Raw genomic sequence first — 23,759 nt, 5'->3', positions numbered from 1 at the left:
TTTTTTCTTTTCTACTCTACTCCTGGACTCCTAAGTATAGAAAGGGATTCTAATTAATAAAATACAAGATTGTGACAGGTTCCCTTTAGAGCATGGCAAAAGTCTTTGTTGCATAAAGGAGCCCCATAAAATTGCTTCCTACTCTGGATTAACCCTCGTCTTCCTTATCGCCTGAGGTTAATGTCAGGACTTCACACTATATCAGTTAGAAATAGCCGTTAAAGTGGTAGCGCAGCCTCTAATATTGATGAACCATCCCCAGAATAGGTCATCAATATCAGCAGGGGGTCCGACCCCCACCGATCAGCTGTTTGAAGAGGAGGCGGCGCTCATACAAGCGCTACTTCCTCTTCAAGATTGCACTGCGCGTCATCTCAAGTCTCGGCAGCACAATGTAATTACAAGTGCTTGTTCCATGCGCCGCTGCTGCAAGCGAGATGACGTGCAGTATAATCTTGAAGGGGAAGTAGCGCTCGTACGAGTGCCGCCTTGTCTTCAAACAGCTGATTGGCGGGGGTGCCGGGAGTCGGACCTCCACCAATCTGATATTGAGGGCCTGTCCTGGGGATAGTTCATCCATATTACTGGCTGCACAACTCTTTTAATGCCAATTTTTGTAGTATTTGAACATGCACAAACTAAATTTCACCCCCCTCCTAGCTTTCTGTTTCAGTGTTACAAACTCAGGCGCTTCATGTTGCCATAGTTTGAGGAATGTGACTGGGGCTTATCTGACTAGATAGTTCCTCATTATCAAAAAGGAACATTGCTTTCCAGAAAATTAGGCTACACGTCTCAGAAATAGGAGGAGGATGTAAGGACCTGTTAGATTTGCTATGTGCACTCGTAAGCTGGCCATACACGGTCAGTAGCCCTTAGCCAGACGATCATTCGGCCGGCAGCTATCCTCTCCCGGCTCCCCCCATACACATTTGGTTTGGCTGAACAGGTTTGTGTGTTCAATAGGGAGAGAGGAGAAAGCCACCGGCCTCTGGTGACTGCTTATCTCCTGGGAGAACTAAAGCATTGGGCGAGTGTTAGGGGAGTGTCGGGGGCTCCCCACACACACTAGGTTGGCTGGACCCGATGAGAATTAGGCTACTTTCACACTGGCGTTTTGGCTTTCCCTTTGCGAGATCCGTTCAGGGCTCTCACAAGCGGTCCAAAACGGATCAGTTTTGCCCTAATGCATTCTGAGCGGATCCTTTTCCATTCAGAATGCATCAGTTCAGTCTCCATTCCGATTTGGAGACGGACATCAAAACGCTGCTTGGTGTCCGTCTGATGAAACTGAGCCAAACAGATCCGTCCTGGCACACAATGCAAGTCAATGGGGACGGATCCGTTTTCACTGACGCATTCTGGCACAATAGAAAACGGATCAGTCCTGCATTGACTTTTAATGGTTTTCAAGACGGATCCATCTTGGCTATGTTAAAGATAATACAAACGGATCCGTTTAGAACGGATGCAGACGGCTGTATTATCTGAACGGATCCTTCCATGACGGGTCTTCCAACGCGAGTGTGAAAGTAGCCTTATACGCTAATGTGCATCACAATGGAAAAGCAATGAACACCGATTGGAAAGTGTCAGCGCGTCTAAAAGACCTGCTCTGTTGACACTGCGTAGGGTAACACCTAGTTTTATTAATTTATGCATTTCCAGGAGGCATAACAAAGGAACAGCACAACACGGTGCTAAGAAAATATACTCCCGAAATAAGGCTACTTTTACACATTTCGTTTTTTAACTGATCCGGCAGCAATCCGCAAAAACGCTTCCGTTGCTGGTAATACAGCAATCTGCATTCGTTATAAGCAGATCCGGTTGTATTATCTTTAACATAGCCAAGACAGATCCATCATGGACACCATTGAAAGTCAATGGGGGACGTATCCGTTTTCTATTGTGTCCATCCCCATTGACTTGCATTGTGGGTCATGCTGGATCCGTTTTGCGCCGCATCCCATGACGGAAAGAAAACCACAGCTTGCTGCGGTTTGCTCTCCGGGATGGGAACGCCACTGAACGGAATGTATTCTGGAGCACTCCGTTCTGTTCAGTTCCATTTTGTCCCCAATGACAATGAATAGGGACAAAACGGAAGCGTGTTTCTCCGGTATTGAGATCCTATGACTGATCTCAATACCGGAAAATGTAAACGTTGGTGCGAAAGTAGCCTAAAACAGACACATATGTCAGGATAGATGATGTGAAGCTTTGATTTTGTCTTCTACAAGTAAGACAGCAATGTTTCTAGTGTTACTAATGTATCCCTAGGAAAGTTCCTTCATAATGTTATCCAATGAAGGTTGTCTTCACTAAACAGAAAGCAAGATCGTCTTTTGGAAAAAGCAGATATTATCCAGCTAAAGGAGGCCTACAAATGGATAATACACCCCATGATCTCCGAGGAATTGGGAGTACAAGCAGTGAGCAAGGTACGTTGGCTTCTTCTGGAGGACAATGAAATATCCGAGTATTGGCAGATTCCATAGTTCCATGGCTGACTGTCCCCCAGCAACCAGCACTTGGACTTTTAATGCATTTAAACCAAAATTTAGTGTAGCCACTGAGTTATTCAATAAAATGTGTCTATATAGCTCCACCTGCTGTTTGTTCTTTTCCTTATTTTGCTGTCCATCTCAGTAACAACGATTAAGTGGTCGCACATGCTCAGTTCCATCCTTTAACTGTTACCAGCTGTATTACTGTTAGAAACGGTGACTGTTACAGGGAGACAGCTGCAGCCGAAAGGACACACCCCGTGAGCTGTTATAGAGAGGGAGCTGCTGTTGAAAGGACATGTGCTGTGATAGGGAGCAGGCCACAGCAGAAAGGACACATTCCCTGAGCCAACTTGAAATACATTTAGCAGAACTGGAGTAATGACTGGGGAGATCTCTGGATCCATGTGAGGTACAGGGCTGGTTCTAGCTTTGTTAGAAAGAGATTGTCATGAGCTAAATTATTTCTTATATTTATTTTCACATTAATCATGGGACAACCCCTTTAAGTTCGAATGGAGATCTTTGATTTTAGAACCACCTTGGTTTTCCTGAGACGTGCTTGCTTAGGGTTCAATTCTCTCATGTCATAGCAAAACATCTTTGAATGGGTGGACACTGGACAAACCCCTAGGATTCACCTGAAATAGAGGTCAGGTAAGATCCTGCACTGCTGCTCCGGTTCTCTCAGGTGAGCTTTAGTTACCCGACTGCAACAGTGAGGTGATGTCGACAACACATGACCCCTGCAGCCACTCGCCGGCGGGTGCACTGCTGAGGCCAGTGATGGGCTGCAGCGTTCACATCTAGTTGACAAGACGTCCCTGCTGCAGCCAGGTAAGTAGGAGAATTGGAGCAGTTGTACAAGATCTGTGTGGGAATTACTTACCTACTCTTTATTTCAGGTCAGGGTTTTCAGATTTCCTTCTGAAACCGGATGGACGACCCCCTAAACTTTGTCTGCAGTATAATGTATCTCTTTATAGTAACACCAATGTGGCCCAGTGCCTTGCAGCGCTGGAATCCTGGGTCTGAATCGAGTTTGTATGTTCTCCCTGTACTCTGGTTTCCTTTGACATTCCAGAAATATCTAAATAGGCAAAATTGTCTTCCTTTGAAATTGTGTGTACTATAGCAGCCCCTGACTTCCCAGGGCGTCACCTCAGCCACACAACTATCCCTGCATTTTGAGTCCCTGTGGGAAAATGCATTGCAAATGTTTGTCATAGTAAGGCCTCCTACAGACGACCGTTGTTGTGGTCCGCATCTGAGCCACATTTTTTGCGGCTCGGGTGCGGACCCATTCACTTTAATGGGGCCGCAAAAGATGCGGACAGCACTCAGTGTGCTGTTCGCATCCGTTGCTCCGTTCCGTGGCCCCACAAAAAAAATATAGCATGTCCTATTCTTGTCCGTTTTGCGGACAAGAATAGGCATTTCTACAATGGGCCGCCCGTTCCGCAAATTGCGGAAGGCACACAGGTGGCTTCCGTTTTTTGCTGATCTGCAAAAAACGGAACGGTTGTGTTCATGAGGCCTATCACTGAGGATTAGTGGCCTCTTTTATCATTCATGCCTGATCACCATGCAGATTATTCTCCTTCCCCGGTTCGTTTATCGCACTTCTGTTCCTGAAATCATGTTTTTGTTTTTAGAGTTTCTTTGAAGTTGGGGTGGTGTTCTACCACCAAGAAACAGATGAGGACTGCCACTTCCTGTAAGTCATGCTGCCCCGGAGTTCTCTCTTACTACCGTGTTATAGTCGATTTCCTAATTATTATTAGGCACCTTAGTCATAGCACCAGATGGGGGAAAGCACTGTACATGTCACTTACACATTACTCATCTAACAAATGTACAGGATATGTAATCCTTGGCTGATTCACAGCCAGTCACCCTTGTTTACATGCTGGCGGTGCAGGCGCTTATATTAGGAAGTGTAGTCCTATAATGCTTCATATTATACCATCTATGCAGATCAGCAGGGGAACTATTTCTGGCCATTTGACCATGTTATTTCATGGTGTTCGCTGGTCTACCAAGAGGCAGAGGGAGAATCCGAGCCACTGGTAAGCGGGTGTTCAGACATTTAAAGGGAATGTGTCACCTATAGTTTTTTTTTTTTACCGGGAACTAATAAAATAAAATGAAAATACCTAAATATTACTTTATTTTAAACTCATTCCCATATAGCATTTATTATTTATAATGGCTCTTTTTCTCTAGGGGAAGTCATAAGAGGAAGTAAAATGACTGCTGTCCTATTAGCACCCACAAAACCCGTCCTAACTCACAGCTGGATAGGTTGGTTCAAGCAGGGAGCTCAAGAGCGGTCTGAGCGCTCCTCACTGCTCTGAAGGGTGTATTAGACAGGCAGATATTCTGTCCTATAATCACTAAGGAACATTTGTATTAACGCTCGTTAGCGGTGATATGGCAGTCTAATACTGCCTCCGATTGTCCGATAAATGAGCAAACACTCGTTCATCTGGCAATTCAGATCTTTTAGCATGCTGAACATTCTGGATTTGCCAGCGGCAGATCGTGCTGTGTAATCGCGATCTGTCACCGGCTCACCGCTGTCCTGCATAGCGATCGCTCCTCCCCATACTGCAGAGGACATGTTGCATGTAAAAGCAGCAGTGTCCTCTGCTAGCTATCTGAACGCTTCCCTCCCGACAGTCGCTTGCAGCATCAGGGTGTCTAATACTGTGACCTGTGCAGAGGTCAAGAGGGAGTAGATAAGCTGTGATATTGCCTATTGTGAATGATGTAAGGTTGGATGGTACTCCAATAGATTGAGTGTGTGGGCAACAGGAGATGGTTCCCAGGCCAGGTAATAATGAAAATTCTGACTCCTGTACCATTGCAGCATTCTGCAACCCGCTGTGGGTACTTTATCTTCATGCTTTTTCTTCTATCCATGCGGCTCAACCAGTTATGCTGAAGAAGGCTATTTGCCGAAAAACTTATTTTTGACTGGAAACCGCTCTTTGAATAAAGCATTTACTTAAATAGGAAAGTGGAGTACAGGCGTCTGAATTTCCATCACCTATTGTGAATGGTGGATCCTGCATTATCTATACAGAGGTGATATGTCATTGTAATCCTGCATGTGATGATAATGAGATGACTGCTTAAGGTGATCTGTACAGATCAAGAAGTGCCACCTGTAATTAGGCTTGGTGGCCAGTTTGAAAACTGCAGGATTTTAGGATATTTTTTAAAATATAGATGACATGGAAAATTAAATATAACACCCAACATTCTTTGAAAATGCTATTTTTTGATGACACATTCTATTCTCTTTTTTTTTAAAGCACGTCAATAAGTTTAACAATACATTACATAAAATATAGGATGTCACACTTTATAACAGCTATTGTACATTTAATTGGGTTGTTTTTAAAGGGAATGCCAGGTTTTTATGCTAAACATGTTTTTTGTTGGTGGTGTTCCTAATTTATCACCATTTTTCATTATCTTTATTATAAAATGATCCTCACAATATACACTGACAATTCCTGTTCTTGGCAGTCATCTTATTGTCATCACAGGCAGGATTACAATGACAGATATCACCTGTATATAGGTAACGCAGGATTCACAGTAGGTGATGGTCACTGCTTATCTACCCCCTCCCTGCGCAGAGATCTCTGCCTAGGCCACAGAGCATGATCAGAACACGAGTCCATAGAAGTCTATTCCCATTTACATTGTGCAGAAGATAAAAAAATAAAAGCCGATTGAAAGTAAGCAATATGTTTCAGTATCCTTTTTTATTAGTAAAAAAAAAAAAAAAAATTAGAAGGCACTGTCCATTTAAAGGGAACCTGTCAGGCCGCTTGTGCTACGTTCCCTGAGGGGTCTGGCTCCCTGAGGGCAGCATGGTGTAATGACAGGCATGCTGATTTCAGTGGTGTTGACAGGAAGTAGTTTATAAGAACTCGCAAGCTAAAGGGGGTTTCCGGGTGTTTGAAATTGATGACCTGTCCCCAGGATAGTAACAAAAAAATAGTAATGGAATCGCACTCACCAGATCTTGAGGTCGTCCGGCATGCAACAGCCTACCTGGAGTCCAAGATTCATCAGGGCTCCTGCGTAACAAGTCCCAGGAAAGAAGATGGAGGCCGCATATCCGGTATAAAAAAAACCTTTAATGGGAACCGCCAAGTGAACAAGCGTGCAACAGGTCATGACGTTTCGGCTGGTCCACAGCCTTTATCAAACACTGTGTTTGATAAAGGCTGTGGACCAGCCGAAACGTCACGACCTGTTGCACGCTTGTTCACTTGGCGGTTCCCATTAAAGGTTTTTTTTTTATACCGGATATGCTGCCTCCATCTTCTTTCCTGGGACATGTCCCCAGGATAGGTCATCAGTATCTGATCGGCAGGGGTCTGACTCCCAGCACGCTCGCCGATGAGCTATTTAAGGACGCTGTGTTGCTCCTGCGAGCTCCACAGCCTCCTTGCAGCTTACTGAGCACAGCGCCATCCATTGAATAGTGCCTGTGCTTGGTATTGCATCTCAGCCTGATTTGAATGGTAGTGAGCTGCGCCTAGGCATTGGTGGCCCCCCCTCCCCCCCAAGCCCCCCCAGTATTAAGCATTGGTGGCGCAGTGCGCCCCCCACCCCAGTATGAAAAACATTGGTGGCGCAGTGCGCCCCTCCACAGAATCCCCTCTCCCCTGCTCCTCCGATCAGAGCCCCAGCAGTGTAATGCTGGGGCTCCGATCGGTTACCATGGCAGCCAAGACGCTACTGAAGCCCTGGCTGCCATGGTAAGCTCCATGCTGCTGTGTGCACAAAGCACAGAGCAGCAGGGACAGTGTGAGCTCCTATTCACCCTGATAGAGCTCTATCAGGGTGAATAGGACAAGGGTTCTAGTCCCTAAGGGGGCTAAAAGTTAGTAAAAAAAAAAATAAAGTTATGAAAATAAAACGCCAAAATATTAAGTATAAATGAAAAAGAAAGATTTACAACAAAAAAAACTACACATTAATAATAAACATAAATTTTCAGCAAATTTGTGTAGGAATTTTAATTTTTTTTTCAAAAATGAAAATACCCAGAATATCGGTATAAATTATCGGCTATTGGCCTGAAAGTTCACAAATTATCAGTATCGGCCCTAAAAAATCTAGATCTGTCGGACCCCCGCCGATCTTATATTGAGGACTTGCACACAAATGTATTTTCTTTCCGTGTCCGTTCCGGGTAATTTTGCGGACCATATGCGGAACCATTAACTTCAATGGGTCCGCCAAAAAAACAGAAGGTACTCTGTGTGCAGTCTATTTCCGTTCCGCAAAATAATAGAACATGTCCTATTATTGTCCGCATTACGGACAAGGATAGTACTGTTCTATGAGGGGCCAGCTGTTCCGTTCCGCAAAATACGGAATGCACACGGATGTTATCTGTATTTTTTGCGGAATTTCTAATTTTTTTTTGCGAACCGCAAAATACATACGGTTGCGTGCAAGAGGCCTTATCCTGAGGAGAAGTCTGCAATATCAAAATCTCGGCCAACCCCTTTAAACTGTGCAGCGCACGGCGGCCAGTGTCACAGCAAGGAGTTCATTATGACATATGGGCTCCCCCGCTCTCCAGCTACTGAATAGTATATGGAGAAACATGTCACTCAGCAGCTGGAGGGAGGAGTCACACCTGCATAAAATCGGACTCCTTCTTTGGCCTCATGCACACGGCCGTTGCATTGGTCCGCACCCGAACCGCAGTTTTGGCGGCTTGGATGCGGACCCATTCACTTCAATGGGGCTGCAAAAGATGAGGACAGCACTTCATGTGCTGTCCGCATCCGTTGCTCCGTTCCGTGGTCCGCAAAAAAATATAACCCGTCCTATTCTTGTCCATGCTTTGCGAACAAAAATAGGCAGTTATATTAAAGGCTGTCCGTGCCGTTCCGCAAATTGCGGAACACACACTGACACCATCCGTGTTTTGCAGATCCGCGATTTGCGGACCGCAAAACACACAGCGGTCGTGTGCATGAGGCCTTTAACATTGGAATCCTTGCTGTGGTCGCACACTTCATGTTAACTCCAAGTACAGACTGCTGAAATCAGCTTGACTGTAATTACACTTTGCTGTCCCCATGATGGACAGTATTAGGGACCTGACAGGCCCTCACCCTTTATCTGTATCTCTTAGGAGAAAGTGAGTTTAAAAAAATACTCAGATTAATACTTCTGGCTGAGATGGCGAGTGGCTGAACAGTTGAGTTGTCTCCCTATAAAATAACAATCTGGGAGCTTCTTTTACTGCAGTTAAGCTTTATAACCACCCTCTGTTATTCCTTCTTGAAATATATACATAATACTCCTCAAATAAATGGTACACTAGCGCTTCCACCTGTAACAGTACTTCTGCTGCAGCAAGATACAAAAAGTAGACAACCAGTCAAAGTCCAATAACCAATTATGGAGACCACTATCGTGTATATAAAAAAATAAAAAAAAGTATCTATGCTAGTACCCTAGCGCAGATACTCTTTTCTATACATAATACTATTCTACTTGTAAAACGGGTGCAGTCGCACACTGTGTCAGGGAATGGGTAATGCTTGGTTGTTAGTTGCAGGTTGAAGGAATAACTTTGCAGGTTGTAACCGGGCTAGGATCACGTACTGAAAGTACAGCACGTGATCCAGGAAGTGCCCGCAACCTTGTTAGCCGGGGAGCGCAGGGTGCTCAGCCCTCGATCGGTAGGAATCTTTTCAGCATTAATGTTAAAGGACATCTGTCAGCAGATTTGTACCTATGAAATTGGCTGAAGGCATCTGTGTTAGTCCCATGTCCATATGTGCCTGCATTACTGAGAAACATGAAGTTTTAATATATGCAAATGAGCCTCCTAAAGTAAAACAAAGTGGAGAGGGTGCGGCAGTTGCAGAGAGAGCAGAGCCTCTGGTGTAATGGTAACGCCCCCGTTGCTCCTAGAGGCTCATTTGCATATATTAAAACATCACAGATGCCTTCAGCTGCCAAGTGCACATGTAACAGGTCAGCCAGTGTCATAGGGACAAATCTGCTGACTGGTGAAATGCAGATAAATCTTTTAAGGTCTTGTTCGTCTTTTTTCTTTGCTGAATTAGAGGTCACTACAGTGGAATGACTACAGAAGTTGAAATAATAAATGATGTCACTGTAATGACTAGTATAGTACACAATATGTCAGACAATTCCTCCCAGCAGTTCAGATTTCCAGCCCCACCTTCTGCCATTTTTGGAGTTTCCTGTAACTGGGAAATATTCAGTTTACATATTTTCCCCATTCCTAATAATGTGTTTCTCCCCCCACTCCATAAAAAATACAGTCCCTCCATCTCCGTCCCAAGTCCCACCACCATCTCTATTCTTTACAGTAGTCATCTCACCATCAGCTCCATCCCTAGTAGAGAATAAATTCTACCTAAAAGCACTCTCAAGATCACAATTCTCTACCATACGGATCTCCTGAGGTTTCTGGACATGAGATACATCAGGCTGGTAGCGTGAATGGCCTTCAATGGGATTGCTCAAGTCTGGGTGATACTTGGTACAGCATGAGATATACACAGCAAGCCTGGGATGTCAGGACACTTACCACAGTACTGTCCCTGGCCTAGCCACGTCCTTTGTCCAGGTCCATACTGATGCCTGACCTGCTTTTCACAGGGGAAATATCTTCTCAGCAGTAGTGATATACATGGTATTGTATCTTCAGGCAAACTATTATCAAACCAGGCACAATGCCTTGTAGGACTGCCTCTACAAATGACATACTTCTCTTTCTCCTCTATCCATTGCTGCAGTTGTGAGAAAAACGCTTTTTAATCCTCATGTAAATTAGTTCTTAAGTGCGCTGAAGGTGGGCCCCAGCTTTCCAGTGCACCCTAGCTGCTCTGCTGACCTTTCCTAGCCACAGGCGGGATGAAGATTCAGATTCCTGACCCGGTCAATGAAGAGGAAGGAGGAGTGACTATCAAAGGACAACGGAGGAGCTAGGGTGCACAGAGTGGTGCACCGTCTCTGCACTTAAATGGGTTGTCCAAGAGTTAAACAGTCCTCCTAGAGGGCCTGACCCATGGAGGAGATCATACTTACCTGGTCACCACTGCTGGGTTTGGTGTAGAACTCTCTCCCAAGCTCTTTATCTCCCTGCCATGCTGAGATCAACATCTGTTGATGAGGGGTGGGACACATGACTGCTGCAGCAATCAAAGTCTGCAGCGGGGACCTGCTCCCCTTTCATCACGTGACCATTTGTCATGCTGGAAGGGGAGCAGGTCCCCGCTGTTGTCTGTGATTGGCTACATTGGTCACTTGTCCCGTCAACAGATGTTGATCTGAGTGCGGCAGGGAGATGAAGAGCTTGGGAGAGTTATACACTGAACCCAGTGGCGGTGACCAGGTAAGTATGATCTCTGCCATGGGTCAGCCACTCTGGGAGGTCTGTCTAAGGACCCCTTTCACACGAGCGAGTTTTCCGCGCGGGTGCAATGCGTGACGTGAACGCATAGCACCCGCTTTGGATCCTGACCCATTCATTTCAATGGGTCTGTGTACATGAGCGTTTTATTTTTTTTTCAGGCATCAGTTCTGCGTTGTGTGAAAAATGCAGCATGTTTTATATTCTGCATTTTTTTACGCAGCCCTGGCCCTATAGAAGTGAATGGGGCTTCAGTGAAAAACGCATTGCATCCGCAAGCAAGTGCGGATACAATGCGTTTTTCACTGATGGTTGCTAAGAGAGTTGTTTGTAAACCTTCAGTGTTTTTACTTTTTGTATCACACGCGTAAAAATCGCATCAAAACGCATTGCACCAGCGCGGAAAAAACTGAATGGAATCGTGTACAAAACTGACTGAACTTGCTTGTAAAATGGTGCGAGTTTCACTGAACGCATCCGGAGCCAATCCGTCACGCTCGTGTGAAAGAGGCCTAACTCTTTGATAACCCCTTTAATATGCAATTTGCATAAAGAGTTTTTCTCAGTTATGGGAGGATTGGTGAACGAGGGGTCTGAATGTAATTGGCAGAGGCCAGCCCACCAGGCATTGAGCCAGCTTTGATAAGACTTCCCCCAGTGACAGATGCCCTTTTAATCAGTTTCTCTTCAGCTAAAAGGGCAGAGTTTTATGTTGTATTCTCAGCTTTATAAAACAAATTTGAAAAAAGGAATAGAAATAGTTTGTGGCGTATTTTCAGGTTCACTGAGGAATCTCATTTGTCTCATTCTTTCAGTAGCCCTTCTTGAAACTGACTGTTTCCTATCTTTTTAGGGCGACGGTGTGCAAAGACTGTTTTAAACCTACCAAAAATAAACAAGTAAGTGTGCGCCCATCCCTGGAATACAGGTTTACATGTGCAGTGTAGAAAATTAAAGGGTTTTGCCCACAAACATGATCCAAGTTAAATGTATTGGCAGTGTATAGTTAAAGGGGTTCTCCTGGAATGATTTTAAATGACTGTCAGCAACCTGTCCTGGAATATAAGAAGGACTGGTTGCCTTCACTTGCAATGATGCTTAGGGGTGTGAGGCCTCACCACACTGCTGTACAATAGATTGTAATGATGCGATTCTGCCTACGATATGCCATCATGGCTGAGCAGCCTGACAGGAAAACTCAACAACATGTAGTATATGCAAGTGCCATAGTGTTCCCTCCTCCCTCTAGGCATCTCTGCAAGTGGAGGCAACCAGTCCTGGTCACATTCTAGGACAGGTTGATGGCGGCCATTTTAAGTCGTTCCCTGAGAACCCCTTTAAAGGCTACATCTTCAGACTATTGCTTTCTGCTTCAGACTGAATCCGTCCGGGAGCTGCTCTAACTGCTCAATCTACAGCACATAAACACGCATTCTGGCTAAATTCTTTTCAAACCGATAAGAATACAGAGTAAGTGAGTGGTTGTGAGCTGTTAGAGGTACGGGCTAGACTTGAGTGAAGCGAGCTTCGGATGCTTAATCCAAAGTCACTTTGTTAAAAATTTGGGAATAATACTGTATGGAGATTCGTCTCTGTACAGTATTAGAATGTATGGGCTCCGTTGAGCTGAAGATGGTTATTAATGAAGTCGCGCGTGACTTCATTGAATGACTTCGGTAGTTGATTTTTAAAGTGGAAAACCACTCTAAAACTTGAAACCAAACTCTTCTTCAGTTCAGAGGTACTAGTCGGAACTGAAGCTGAGTTCGGTTTCAAGTTTTAAAGTGGTTTTCCACTTTAAAAATCAACTACCGAAGTCATTCAATGAAGTCACGCGCGACTTCATTAATAACCATCTTCAGCTCAACGGAGCCCATACATTCTAATACTGTACAGAGACGAATCTCCATACAGTATTATTCCCAAATTTTTAACAAAGTGACTTTGGATTAAGCATCCGAAGCTCGCTTCACTCAAGTCTAGCCCGTACCTCTAACAGCTCACAACCACTCACTTACTCTGTATTCTTATCGGTTTGAAAAGAATTTAGCCAGAATCCGTGTTTATGTGCTGTAGATTGAGCCGTTAGAGCAGCTCCCGGACGGATTCAGTCTGAAGCAGAAAGCAATAGTCTGAAGATATAGCCTTTAAAGGGGTTCTCAGGGAACGACTTAAAATGGCCGCCATCAACCTGTCCTAGAATGTGACCAGGACTGGTTGCCTCCACTTGCAGAGATGCCTAGAGGGAGGAGGGAACACTATGGCACTTGCATATACTACATGTTGTTGATTTTTAAAGTCACGCGCAACTTCGTGAATAACTTACTTCGGCTCATCGGAGCCCATACATTCTAATACTGTACGGAGATGAATCTCCATACAGTACTATTCCCAGATTTTAAACAAAGCGACTTCAGATTAAGCATCCGAAGCTTGCTTCACTCAAGTCTAGTAAGGGCTACAGATCCAGTGGAGCAGCTCTGTAGACGATTCAATGTGAGGGGAAGAACAATAGTCTGTAGATATAGTGAAAGCTGTAGAGGAAGAACTGTTGCCATTTTTTTAAATAAGGTCTAATTGAGAAAATTAATTTTAGCCCAAAATGAGTAAAATGCAATGATAAAGAAAATTGTCCCCAAAGGTGTCCATAGCCTTTAATGGTTTTGACTAGGGGGGAGCAAATCAACTTCGGATGAAACATCCGAAGTTGATTCGCTTAAACTTCGTTAAAATACTGTATGAACTTTTAACTGAACTCTGGTTCGGTTCCAAGGTACCACTTGGAACCGGAACAGAGTTCATTAAAAGTTTGTTTTTTTTAAAACTCATTTTATTGAAGTTTAACAGATAAGGCATGAGACAAAGGAGCATAGCAAGGATACATCCCACGCAGGGGATACATGACATTCAGGAGAAATCTGTAAGGACCATGCAAGAAGTATACAAAGCTTATTATCAAGCAGAGAGAAGTAAGGAGCAAATATAATAAAGTTATTATCTAGAACATGAGTCTTCACTTCATTGTACAACAAACGGGTTATCGTTATCAACCACAGAGTACATGTGTGTGTTATGCAGCGTCTGAGGAGACGAGCACCATTCTCCCCAGACTTTGAGAAATTTTTGTGGGCATTTTCTATGCTTGAAGACCATGTTTTCCATGGCCACAGCATGATTGACTAAATATTTCCACTGACCTAGTGTAGGCGCTCTATCGGCCATCCACCGCAAAGCTATGGCCTTTCTAGCAAGGAATAGGGTCTCCCAAAAACACTCTATGATAATGCATCCATGTCTCCTCGTCTAGTACACCCAATACACAAATTTTAGGGCACAGCGGTACTGTAGAGGGAACAATCGTTGACAGAACTTCTACTACTTCCTTCCAGTAACTCCTCAAATAGCTACAATCCCACATCAGATGCCAGAAGTCAGCATTCTCTTTTAGACATCTATGGCATCTATTATGAGATAATCTGCCCATTTTGTGCAACCTGGTGGGCGTAAGGTAGCTTCTGTGCAGTAGAAACAGCTGAATCAGTCTATTGTTAACTGAGGGAGAAACTTTCAGTGGGGTCATTAAGGTTTTATTCCAGTCCTCTGCCGTCAGAGACGGTATTGAGATTTTCCACTTCACCACCATGACGGCCCAGAGAGAGATTGACCCCTGACCTCTGTAGGGGCAGGAACAGAGAGAGGTTTAAAAAGACCCCTCCCACCACCATTAACCAGTGTGTTCCTGCCCCTATAGTGGCCAGGACAGAGAAAAGTCCTCTCTGGCTTTCAGGGAGGTGAAGTGGATTTGGACCTCGTTTTATTATTTTTAGGTACCTGGGTGACCGCATCGGCGGTGTTTCTTGCCTCCCTTGCGGGCCTTTCATCCAGAAATGCGTCCCCTTCGTTCTAAAGCTGACAGGGAGACGCCGGGGTCATGCTCCCCGTTGTGGGAAGCCTGCCCTGAGCTGCTGTGGGACCGCCTACCTCCCTGTGAGGTAGCCGACCGGAAGGACGTTCTGCGCAGGCGCGCGCATCTGATGTCACTTCCGGGCAGGCCGGCGAAACCCGGAAGTGGACGGCCTCTATAAAAAAAATACTCACAAGCACTTTCCTGCTGCGCTCTATGCATCGCTCTCTGACACCGGAGGCCATGTCGGACCAGGAGCAGAAGGAGCCGCAGCAGAAGGAGCAGACCGCTCCAGAGCGCCCCTGCGTGAGTAGCCCACCTGGGCATGCCAGCAGCTTGACAGATGACAGGGGGGGGGGGTCCCTTAGTAGGTAGCTGGTGGTCCCCTCCCCCTAGAGGTCTGCTGGTATACTGCATCTAAGTTTATGCACCTATACTGGATTGACATCAAATTAATGGGCTGCTCTTTCACTTTAGGCCAAACTTGCTTTAAAAAAGCCAAAGAAGACCGCCAGATGCATCCAGTGCTCCGTCAGGCTTCCTGACGATTATACAAAAAAACTTTGCAGGGATTGCATTGCCAAGTTAGTGAGAGAGGAACAGCCCTCAATTATGCAGGAGTTCAGATCCATGATTCAGGAGGAGGTTAAGTCTTCACTGGCCTCCCTCCGTGAGGATACCCGGGGGACTCGCCCACCTAAACGACCCAGGATGGCAGACATTTCCTCTGACTCCGAGGATTTAGAGGACGATGCCTCATCCTCTAAAAAAGAGCACGACGACCCCCTATCTGAGGGCGAGATCGTCAAGGACTCTAGAAACATTTTCTTCACTCCCACTGAGATGAGTGACCTTTTAAAGGCTGTCAGGGATACCATGGGGGTGGAGAACATTCAGCGTCCCCATAAAATTCAGGAGGAGGTTTGGGGGATTGAAGGTCAAACGCTCCAGGGTATTCCCCATAAATGAAAACATTAAGGAGATGGTGATGGATGAATGGGCCCATCCGGAAACAAAAATTTCCAAGGAATTCAGGAACCGCCTTGTATTTGACCCGTCAGACTCTAAAATTTTTGACGAGGTCCCTAGAATTGACGTCCAGGTGGCCAAAGTCAATAAGAAAACCTCACTTCCATTTGAGGACTCCTGTCAGTTAAGGGACACTATGCAAAGGAAGGCTGACAGTTTATTTTAAAAAAAGTCCTGGGAGGCAGCTATGTTTAGTGTCAAGACAAACATAGCCACTACTTCAGTCGCCAGGTCTATGTACCTGTGGCTGAATGAATTAGAACGTCAATCTAGCTAGCAAGACGTCCAAGGAACAGATACTAGATTCTATTCCCTTGCTAAAATCTGCCACGGGTTTCCTAGCGGATGCCTCCGCAGAGACAATTAGATTTTCAGCCAAGGATGCGGCCTTGTCCAATGTGGCCCGGGGGGGGGGGGCACTTTGGATGAAATCTTGGTCGGGAGACATCTCTTCCAAGATGAAGTTGTGTTCTATAGCCTCAGGTGAATACGTGTTCGGTCCTGTATTGGACAAGATTCTCGAGAAGGCTACTGATAAAAAGAAAGGGTTCCCTGAGGAAAAAAAACCCTAAAAAGAAACCCTCCTTTCGTGGTCAATATTCCCAGAATAGTTCCTTTCGTGGTAAAGGTAAATCCGGACGTTGGAGTTACCCAAAAGGGGGTAGGGGTAGAGGGTACCTCCTTAATCCCCAAAACAAGGGCGGTGAGAAACAGTGACGCCAGGATAGGGGGAAGACTATCCCAATATTTTGCTCAGTGGCAGCAGACTTCTCCGAGACTCTGGGCGCAAAATCTTGTCAAGTATGGATACAGGATAGAGTTATCCCCCCCCCCTTATTTTCTGATTTATCACCACCCTTCTCTTTTTCAGCACAGCCAGATCTGGAAGGAGGTCCAGAATCTCCTGGACTTGGGAGTAGTAATTCCTGTTTCCGAGCTACAACGGGGGCGGGGGTTCTACTCCAGCCTTTTCTTGGTAAAGAAGCCGGGGGGTTCATTACGCATGATCATAAACCTCAAGAGGCTAAACAAATTTGTAATCTACAAAAGGTTCAAGATGGAATCTCTAAATTCTACCATCCCTTTAATTCAGAAAGATGCGTCCCTCTGTACAATCGACCTGAAGGACGCATACTATCATGTTCCTATTCACACCCAGTCTTAGAGGCTCCTGTGTTTTGCAGTAAAAGATCACAGAGGGTCTGTTCACCATTTCCAGTTCATGGCTCTCCTCTTCGGGCTGGCCTCAGCCCCTAAGGATTTTCACGAAGCAGGTGGTAGAGATGGTCGCCTCCCTGAGGCCTCAGGGGGTGACGTCGTTCCTTATCTAGACTACTTTTTACTAATTTCAAACACGGTGGATCAGTCTATAGCAGATCGAGAGATCTTCTGTTCCCTTCTGACATCTGTAGGTTGGGTGATAAACCTAAAAAAGTCATCCCTAGTTCCAAATACCAGGGTAAAGTTTCTGGGGGTTTTGCTGGATTCGGGAAAACAAACAACCTTCTTTCCAGCAGAAAGAGTCCAGAACCTGCAGTCATCAATCAGGGCCTTCCTGGGACATCGCTCCTTCTCGTTCAGAGAAACGATGAGCCTTTTAGGTCAGGTGACAGCCTGCATGGTAGCAGTCCTGTGGTGCCAGGCCCATTACAGAGCCCTTCAGTCCTGGCTTCTAAGAAAATGGGACAAAAATCTGTCCTCTTTGGACAGGAAAATCCTGATCCCGGGCCACATAAAATCTTCAGTCTGATGGTGGCTTCAAACAAAAAATTAAAAAAGGGCATGGTCTGGTTCAAGATCCCAGCAGTACATGTTCAGACCGATGCCAGCATAAAGGGGTGGGGTGCGAAAATATACTCCGATCTCTACCAGGGAGACTGGTCTCCGAAAATTGCAGCTCAGTCCTCAAACTACAGGGAGTTCAGGGCAGTTTGGGAAACAATATGAACAGCCGCTCCAAAACTAAGGAACCAACATATAAAGGTCTATTCAGACAATGTAACGACCGTGTCCTACCTCAAGCATCAGGGGGGCACACGGTCTCAGAAACTAGGTCTGTCCAGAAAAATCTTCCTCTGGGGACAGAGCCAGAGTAATCCTGGTCACCCCGTACTGGCCCAAGAGGAGCTGGTTCTCGATTCTAACCAAACTCTCCCCACAGGAAGCATTTATTCTCCCAGGGAGAAGGGATATCCTAATCCAAGGGCCGGTTCTCCATCTTCATCCGGAAATCCTCAACCTCTCGGCCTGGATCCGGAGTCCAACCTTCTAAGACGAAGAGGTCTCTCTGAGGGTATTGTATCTACCTTGAAGGCCAGCAGAAAGAAGGTGACTAACTCCATTTATTTTAAGATCTGGAAAAGATTCTGCACCTTGTCAGGCGACGAAGCCCCAGACCAAACCAAATATACAGAGGATTCTGGATTTCCTTCAAAAGGGACTAGAGTCAGGGTTAAGTCCTTCTACCCTTAGAGTCCAGGTCTCAGCGCTTAGTGCCTATTTCGATTCCGAATTAGCCAGCCACAGATGGATCCAAAGATTCCTGAGGTCTGCAGCCAGACTAAGACTATCTCTCAAATCAAGGGTGCCTACCTGGGACTTAAACACTGTCCTTAGGGGACTCACAGGTCCACCTTATGAACCCGTGGACTCTAGTTCCCTGAAGAATCTTTCTCAGAAGGTGGCCTTTCTTATAGCCATAACATCAGCAAAAAGACTGAGCGAGATCCAAGCATTGTCAATAAGACAACCATATCTCACAATACAGGAGGATCGTATTACCTTGAGGCTAGACCCGACGTTTTTGCCAAAGGTAGTAACAGACTTCCATAGAAACCAGGAGATCATTCTTCCCTCCTTTTGTGTAAATCCTAAAAATTCTGGAGAGGAACGTTTCCGTACCCTGGACGTCAAACGAACAGTACTAAAATACCTAGAGGTCACTAGAGACCTGAGGAAGGTAGACAACTTACTAGTGCTCTTCTGTGGTAAAAATAAGGGGAAGGCAGCTTCCAGATCTACCATTGCCCGATGGGTAAAACAGACTATTACAGACTGCTACAAGATCGAAGGCATCAGTTGTCCAGAGGTCATTCGGGCTCACTCCACAAGAGCTATGTCTGCCTCTTTCTCTGAAAGGGCAGGAGCTTCCCTAGATTAAATATGCCAGGCTGCAACCTGGTCTAGTGTAAACACCTTCATTAAACATTATAGACTCGAGTTATCCAGGTCTTCCGACCTGGCCTTTGGTCGCAAGGTCCTTCAGGCCGTTGCCCCACCCTAAGACGTATATATCTGTTATGTCTCTCTGGGCCATCATAGTGGTGAAGTGGAAAGCCGGAATTAGACTTACCGGTAATTCATTTTCCACACATCCACCATGACTGCATGATATCCCACCCTAAAAAAATATTCTAATGGCTTGGTATGAGGTAATACCCCCAAAAACCACTTTTGAGTTGTTATCACTTCTTAACCGGTGGTTGTGGCACTATAATCTGGTGGTGGGAGGGGTCCTTTTATACCTATTTCTGTTCCTGCCCCTACAGAGGTCAGGGGTCAATCTCTCTCTGGACTGTCATGGTGGATTTGTGGAAAATGAATTACCGGTAAGTCTAATTCCGGCTTTTTCACTTACTCTCTATAGTGAGAGGGTTCAGCGTCATACGGTTACTGAGCTAATTTTGTATAAAGCACAGAGATGATGCCCCTCTGGCCTTGCGATTTTAGTATGCCAGTTAAAGGGTATTTCGAAATGCCTCGCCCCCTCTCCCCAAACTGGGCCTTAAGCGCATGCCTCAATTGCAGGTATCTAAAGAAAAAGTTGCGAGGCACCCTGAACTTTTCCTGCATCTGCAGAAAGGAGTAGAAGTTCCCTCCGTCATATAAATCTCACAAAGTACACCATGACGCTTCCATACAGCTAAGCCCTTCAGTGTTTTTAAGCGTGTGAACATGGGATTATCCCATAGTGGAATTGCTTCTGGGAGATCCCTATATGATTGCATTTTGGCAGCATTCCATACTTGATGAGCTAGTTTATGTATAGGGAGAAGACGTGCGGGAACAGGTCGCGTATTCTCCAATATCGGCCATAGAGTGGACATGTGTAAATATTCCTGAAGATAATATTCAGCATTTGGCAAGTCTACCGCCAAATCCCATGGAGATACATTTTTAACTGACTGGCCAAGTAGTATAGGAAAAAGTCGGGCAGGGCAGAACCCCCTTGTAGTTTGGATCTCTGTAGCACACTGAGGGAGAGTTTCCTTCTAGCTTTCCCCCCAAATAAAGGTAGCTGCCAAGGCATGAATGCGATAAAAAAAAAAACACGTGTTACAGGTGTGCATGCATGTGCCAAAAGGTATAGGCCCTTGGGCAGTAGAATCATTTTGACTAAGTTTAATCTCCCCATTGATAACGGAAGGGACTTCCACGTTTTAAATTTGTCACCAAACAGGGATTCCAAGGGTTCTATATTTTTGGAGACCGACAGATGGGGGTCTCTGGTAATTACAATTCCCAAGTATTTGAAGTGGTAAACAGCCGGCAAACTGCAAAATTGCGAGGGGCATAATTGTTTATGTGCAAGCCCGAATATCTTCCAAAGTTTTCTAATATTTCAATCGCTCTAGGAAGCGTGCTCTCAGGCTTGTCCATAAAGAGGAGAAGATCGTCCGCATATAATCCCACTTTATCTTCTCTACCCCCCACGGTGACACCCAAAAAGATCTGGTCCTGCCTTATCCTAAGGACAAGATGCTCTATTGCCACCGCAAACAGCAATGGCGACAAGGGACATCCCTGCCTTGTGCCTCTGTGGAGTCCAAACGAATCCGATTGAGTCCCGTTCACTAGTACGTTAGCCTTGGGGTGCTGATATAGTATCTCAATCCATTTGATAAACAGGGCTAAAACCAAAGCTCTGCAACACCGCCAATAAATACATCCATTCTAAGGAATCGGAAGCTTTGGCCGTATCCAGCGATGCCAAGGCTCAATGTTTATCCCCTGCCATTCCTATCTGCGCTATGACTTGCGCTCTTCTAATATCATCTGACAGTAAAAGGTTTTTAACAGTAGAAATTAATTTCTGAAGTTATTACCTGAAGTCTCGCAAGACTTTGCAAAGTAATAACTTTAGCTCATAGGAGCCAATACATTCTAATACTGTACAGAGTGCTCGCTCTATACATTATTCTAACAAAGTTTTATGCAAATCAACTTTTCTAAGCCTTGCTGCACCCTATCTAAAATGCTGCACATACCCAGTATAGGTAGACTAGTGTATTCTGACGGACTGGATTCTGCACGCTGACAGCCAAAGCTCAAAGGCCTGCCCTGCAGACACAAATGATGGGAAATGTAGACTTCACAGCATTGTTGTGGTCATGTGGACGCTTTGTCTGTGCCCACTCACAGAGCAAAGATTTGCAGGGAGAGGCAGAGAGGCTGTACTGAGCATCGCTGCTCCTACCAATACTAGCCTCACTCTCCTAAAGTCTGGCATAGCACATCAGCGCCATGCTGTGCCAGGCTTTGGCAGAGCGGGCGCAGGCAGAGGAGCAATGTGCTATTTGAACTCCTGTCTGCACTTGCTCTCTACTAGCTAGCGGATTCCATTGGGGCTGCACTGAGCGATGTACAGGCAGGAGCATGCATCGCTGCTCCGTCTTGTGCTAGCTCTGCTTTCCTAAAGTCTGGCATAGCACATCAGCCTGGAAATAAAGAATATGTTATATAGGATTAAACAGCAAATTTAATTTACTCACCTTATGAATTTCACGCCCGTCCCTATACTTTGCCTGCCCCAAATGTCATAGTGTCCTCGTTTAGATGGGCAGCTGCGGTAACATGATGTTGATGACTTGTCATAATGTAGGAATGTCGGGGATGTTGGGGGATTCAGATGATGCAATATAGCAGCCGTATGAAATCTGTCAGATTTATTGGAATTATCATAATTTGTATCACACCTACACAATTATGTATAGAGATGTCAGTAATGTGATACAGTTTTAATTCATTATTTAAATAAAACGTGACGAAAGAGGAAGTAATAGGAGGAGGAAACGGTGATGGAAATTGCTTTTGTTTATTTACTCGCTGTTTCTAGGTGTGTGTTTTTGTAGAAGGCATTAGAGCGTCTGTCTGATTCTCTCTGAAGGTTTCTTTCTTATTTGTTGTTTTGAAGCCTGAACAGGGTAGAAAGTGGTTGAATTTGATCGATCATTGAACGTTCTTCATATTCAGTAAAAATCCAAAAATATATACACTACTCACAAGAAGTTAGGTATAATTGGCTAGCGAGTGAAATTTCAGGATGAACCTAAAATGCACTTAAATGTGATCTTCTCTAAACTTTTGAATGCACATGTCCAGCTGTTCTATGTTTAAGTACTTTTTGCACAACTTGCTGTTCTCTAACAAGGAGCTTACTGGAAAAATTCACAACAGGTGTTTGATCTATGAATCTCCCCAAAAATTCCTGGTTCAACTAGAATTGGTATTTAAACAGTCCTCCTCATCATTCTGTTCACATTTTGACATCATGAGACCAAGGCGACACCTGACAATTGATCAACAGTACCTCACCATTGCGAGGCTTCAAGCAGGCTGTTCTCAGATGGTAGTGGCCACTGAGCTTAGTGTCACAGAGTGTCATCAGCAGGTTGCAACAGAGATACAGAGAGACTGGAAGAGTCACAGAAAGGCATAGAAGTGGATGTCCTTTGGCCACATTCCATACTGATGACCGCTTTATTGTGAATGATGCCCTGCAGAACTGGATGATGAATGCTACACAACTTCAGGCACATTTAAGGGAGGTGAGAGGCTCCTAAGTGTCATGTCAGACCATTCAAAACCTTTTACATCAGCGTGGTCTGCGTACTAGACGACCTGCAAGGGTACCTGACCACAGGCATCATCGTCTTGCATGAGTCAGGGAGCATCTATGCTGGACGAAGGACCAGTGGGCCTCAGTGCTGTTCATAGATGAAAAGTTGATTAATGCTGAGCAGAAATGATGGCCGCCAATGATGTTGGAGACGTCAAGGAGAGCGCTATGTATCATCCACTGTTATCACCAGATGAGCCTTTGGTGGTGGTGGTGTTACAGTGTGGGCAGGTGTGTCTAGTCCATACAGAACTGCCCTATACTTTGTGAATGGTACAGTGACAAGCCCATACTACTTGAATAATATAATTAATCCAGTCAGTGCCTTTTGCATGAACAACACAGGCCTAATTTCATCTTCGTGGACGACCGTGCCCAGCTCATCAAGGTCACATCATTAGGGAGCGGCTGCTGGAGACTGGGGTACCTCAAATGGAGTGGCCTGCACTTTCTCCAGACCTGAATCCTATTGAAAACCTATGAGATCAGCTGACTCGCCGTGTAGAGGCTCATAACCTTGTACCCCAGAACCTCAATGACCTGAGGGCTGCCCTTCAAGAAGAGTGGGATGCTATGGCTCACCAGTTAATATGTCGACTTGTGAACAAATCTCCCCCATAAAGCACTCTGAGTACTCCCCAATGTAGTGGTCTTTGCAGGTATGTAGGTGGTGTGATTGTGAATCTGCTATGACACTATGGTAGCATATGTGGTAAAAGGTAAATTGTCCAAATAAATAAACTAATAACTATAGCGCTACAAAAAAATTAGTCTTGGCAGAAAAAAATTGAGAAGGGGAGACTGATAAAAGTATTATTTTTTTTTTAAATGAGCAAAACAGACCAAAAACCTCCAGTAGACTTAGACCCTTTATATTGCACAAAGTTGAACTTCAGTGATGGTTACTAGATGGATTTATTCAGATTTTCATAGTTGCAGTGAGGAAGAACTTGTTTCCCCTAATATTGGGGGATAATTGCC

General features: G+C 45.1%; 1 protein-coding gene across 2 annotated transcripts in view; it reads left to right on the top strand.

Annotated features, from left to right (window-relative positions):
- Positions 1-23,759, top strand: part of PUS10 (pseudouridine synthase 10) — a 124,383-nt gene that overhangs the window by 48,886 nt on the left and 51,738 nt on the right. For both annotated transcript variants that reach the window (XM_044290578.1, XM_044290577.1), the window contains exons 6-8: positions 2,333-2,444; positions 4,166-4,227; positions 11,801-11,846. In XM_044290578.1, coding sequence (XP_044146513.1) covers positions 2,333-2,444; positions 4,166-4,227; positions 11,801-11,846 — 220 coding nt within the window. The remainder of the gene's footprint in view (positions 1-2,332; positions 2,445-4,165; positions 4,228-11,800; positions 11,847-23,759) is intronic.

The sequence above is a fragment of the Bufo gargarizans genome, chromosome 4 (assembly GCF_014858855.1).
Source record: "Bufo gargarizans isolate SCDJY-AF-19 chromosome 4, ASM1485885v1, whole genome shotgun sequence".
Classification (NCBI taxonomy): Eukaryota; Metazoa; Chordata; class Amphibia; order Anura; family Bufonidae; genus Bufo; species Bufo gargarizans.
The sequence above is the reverse complement of the archived record's forward strand: the minus strand, read 5'-3'. Positions and strand labels throughout refer to the sequence as shown.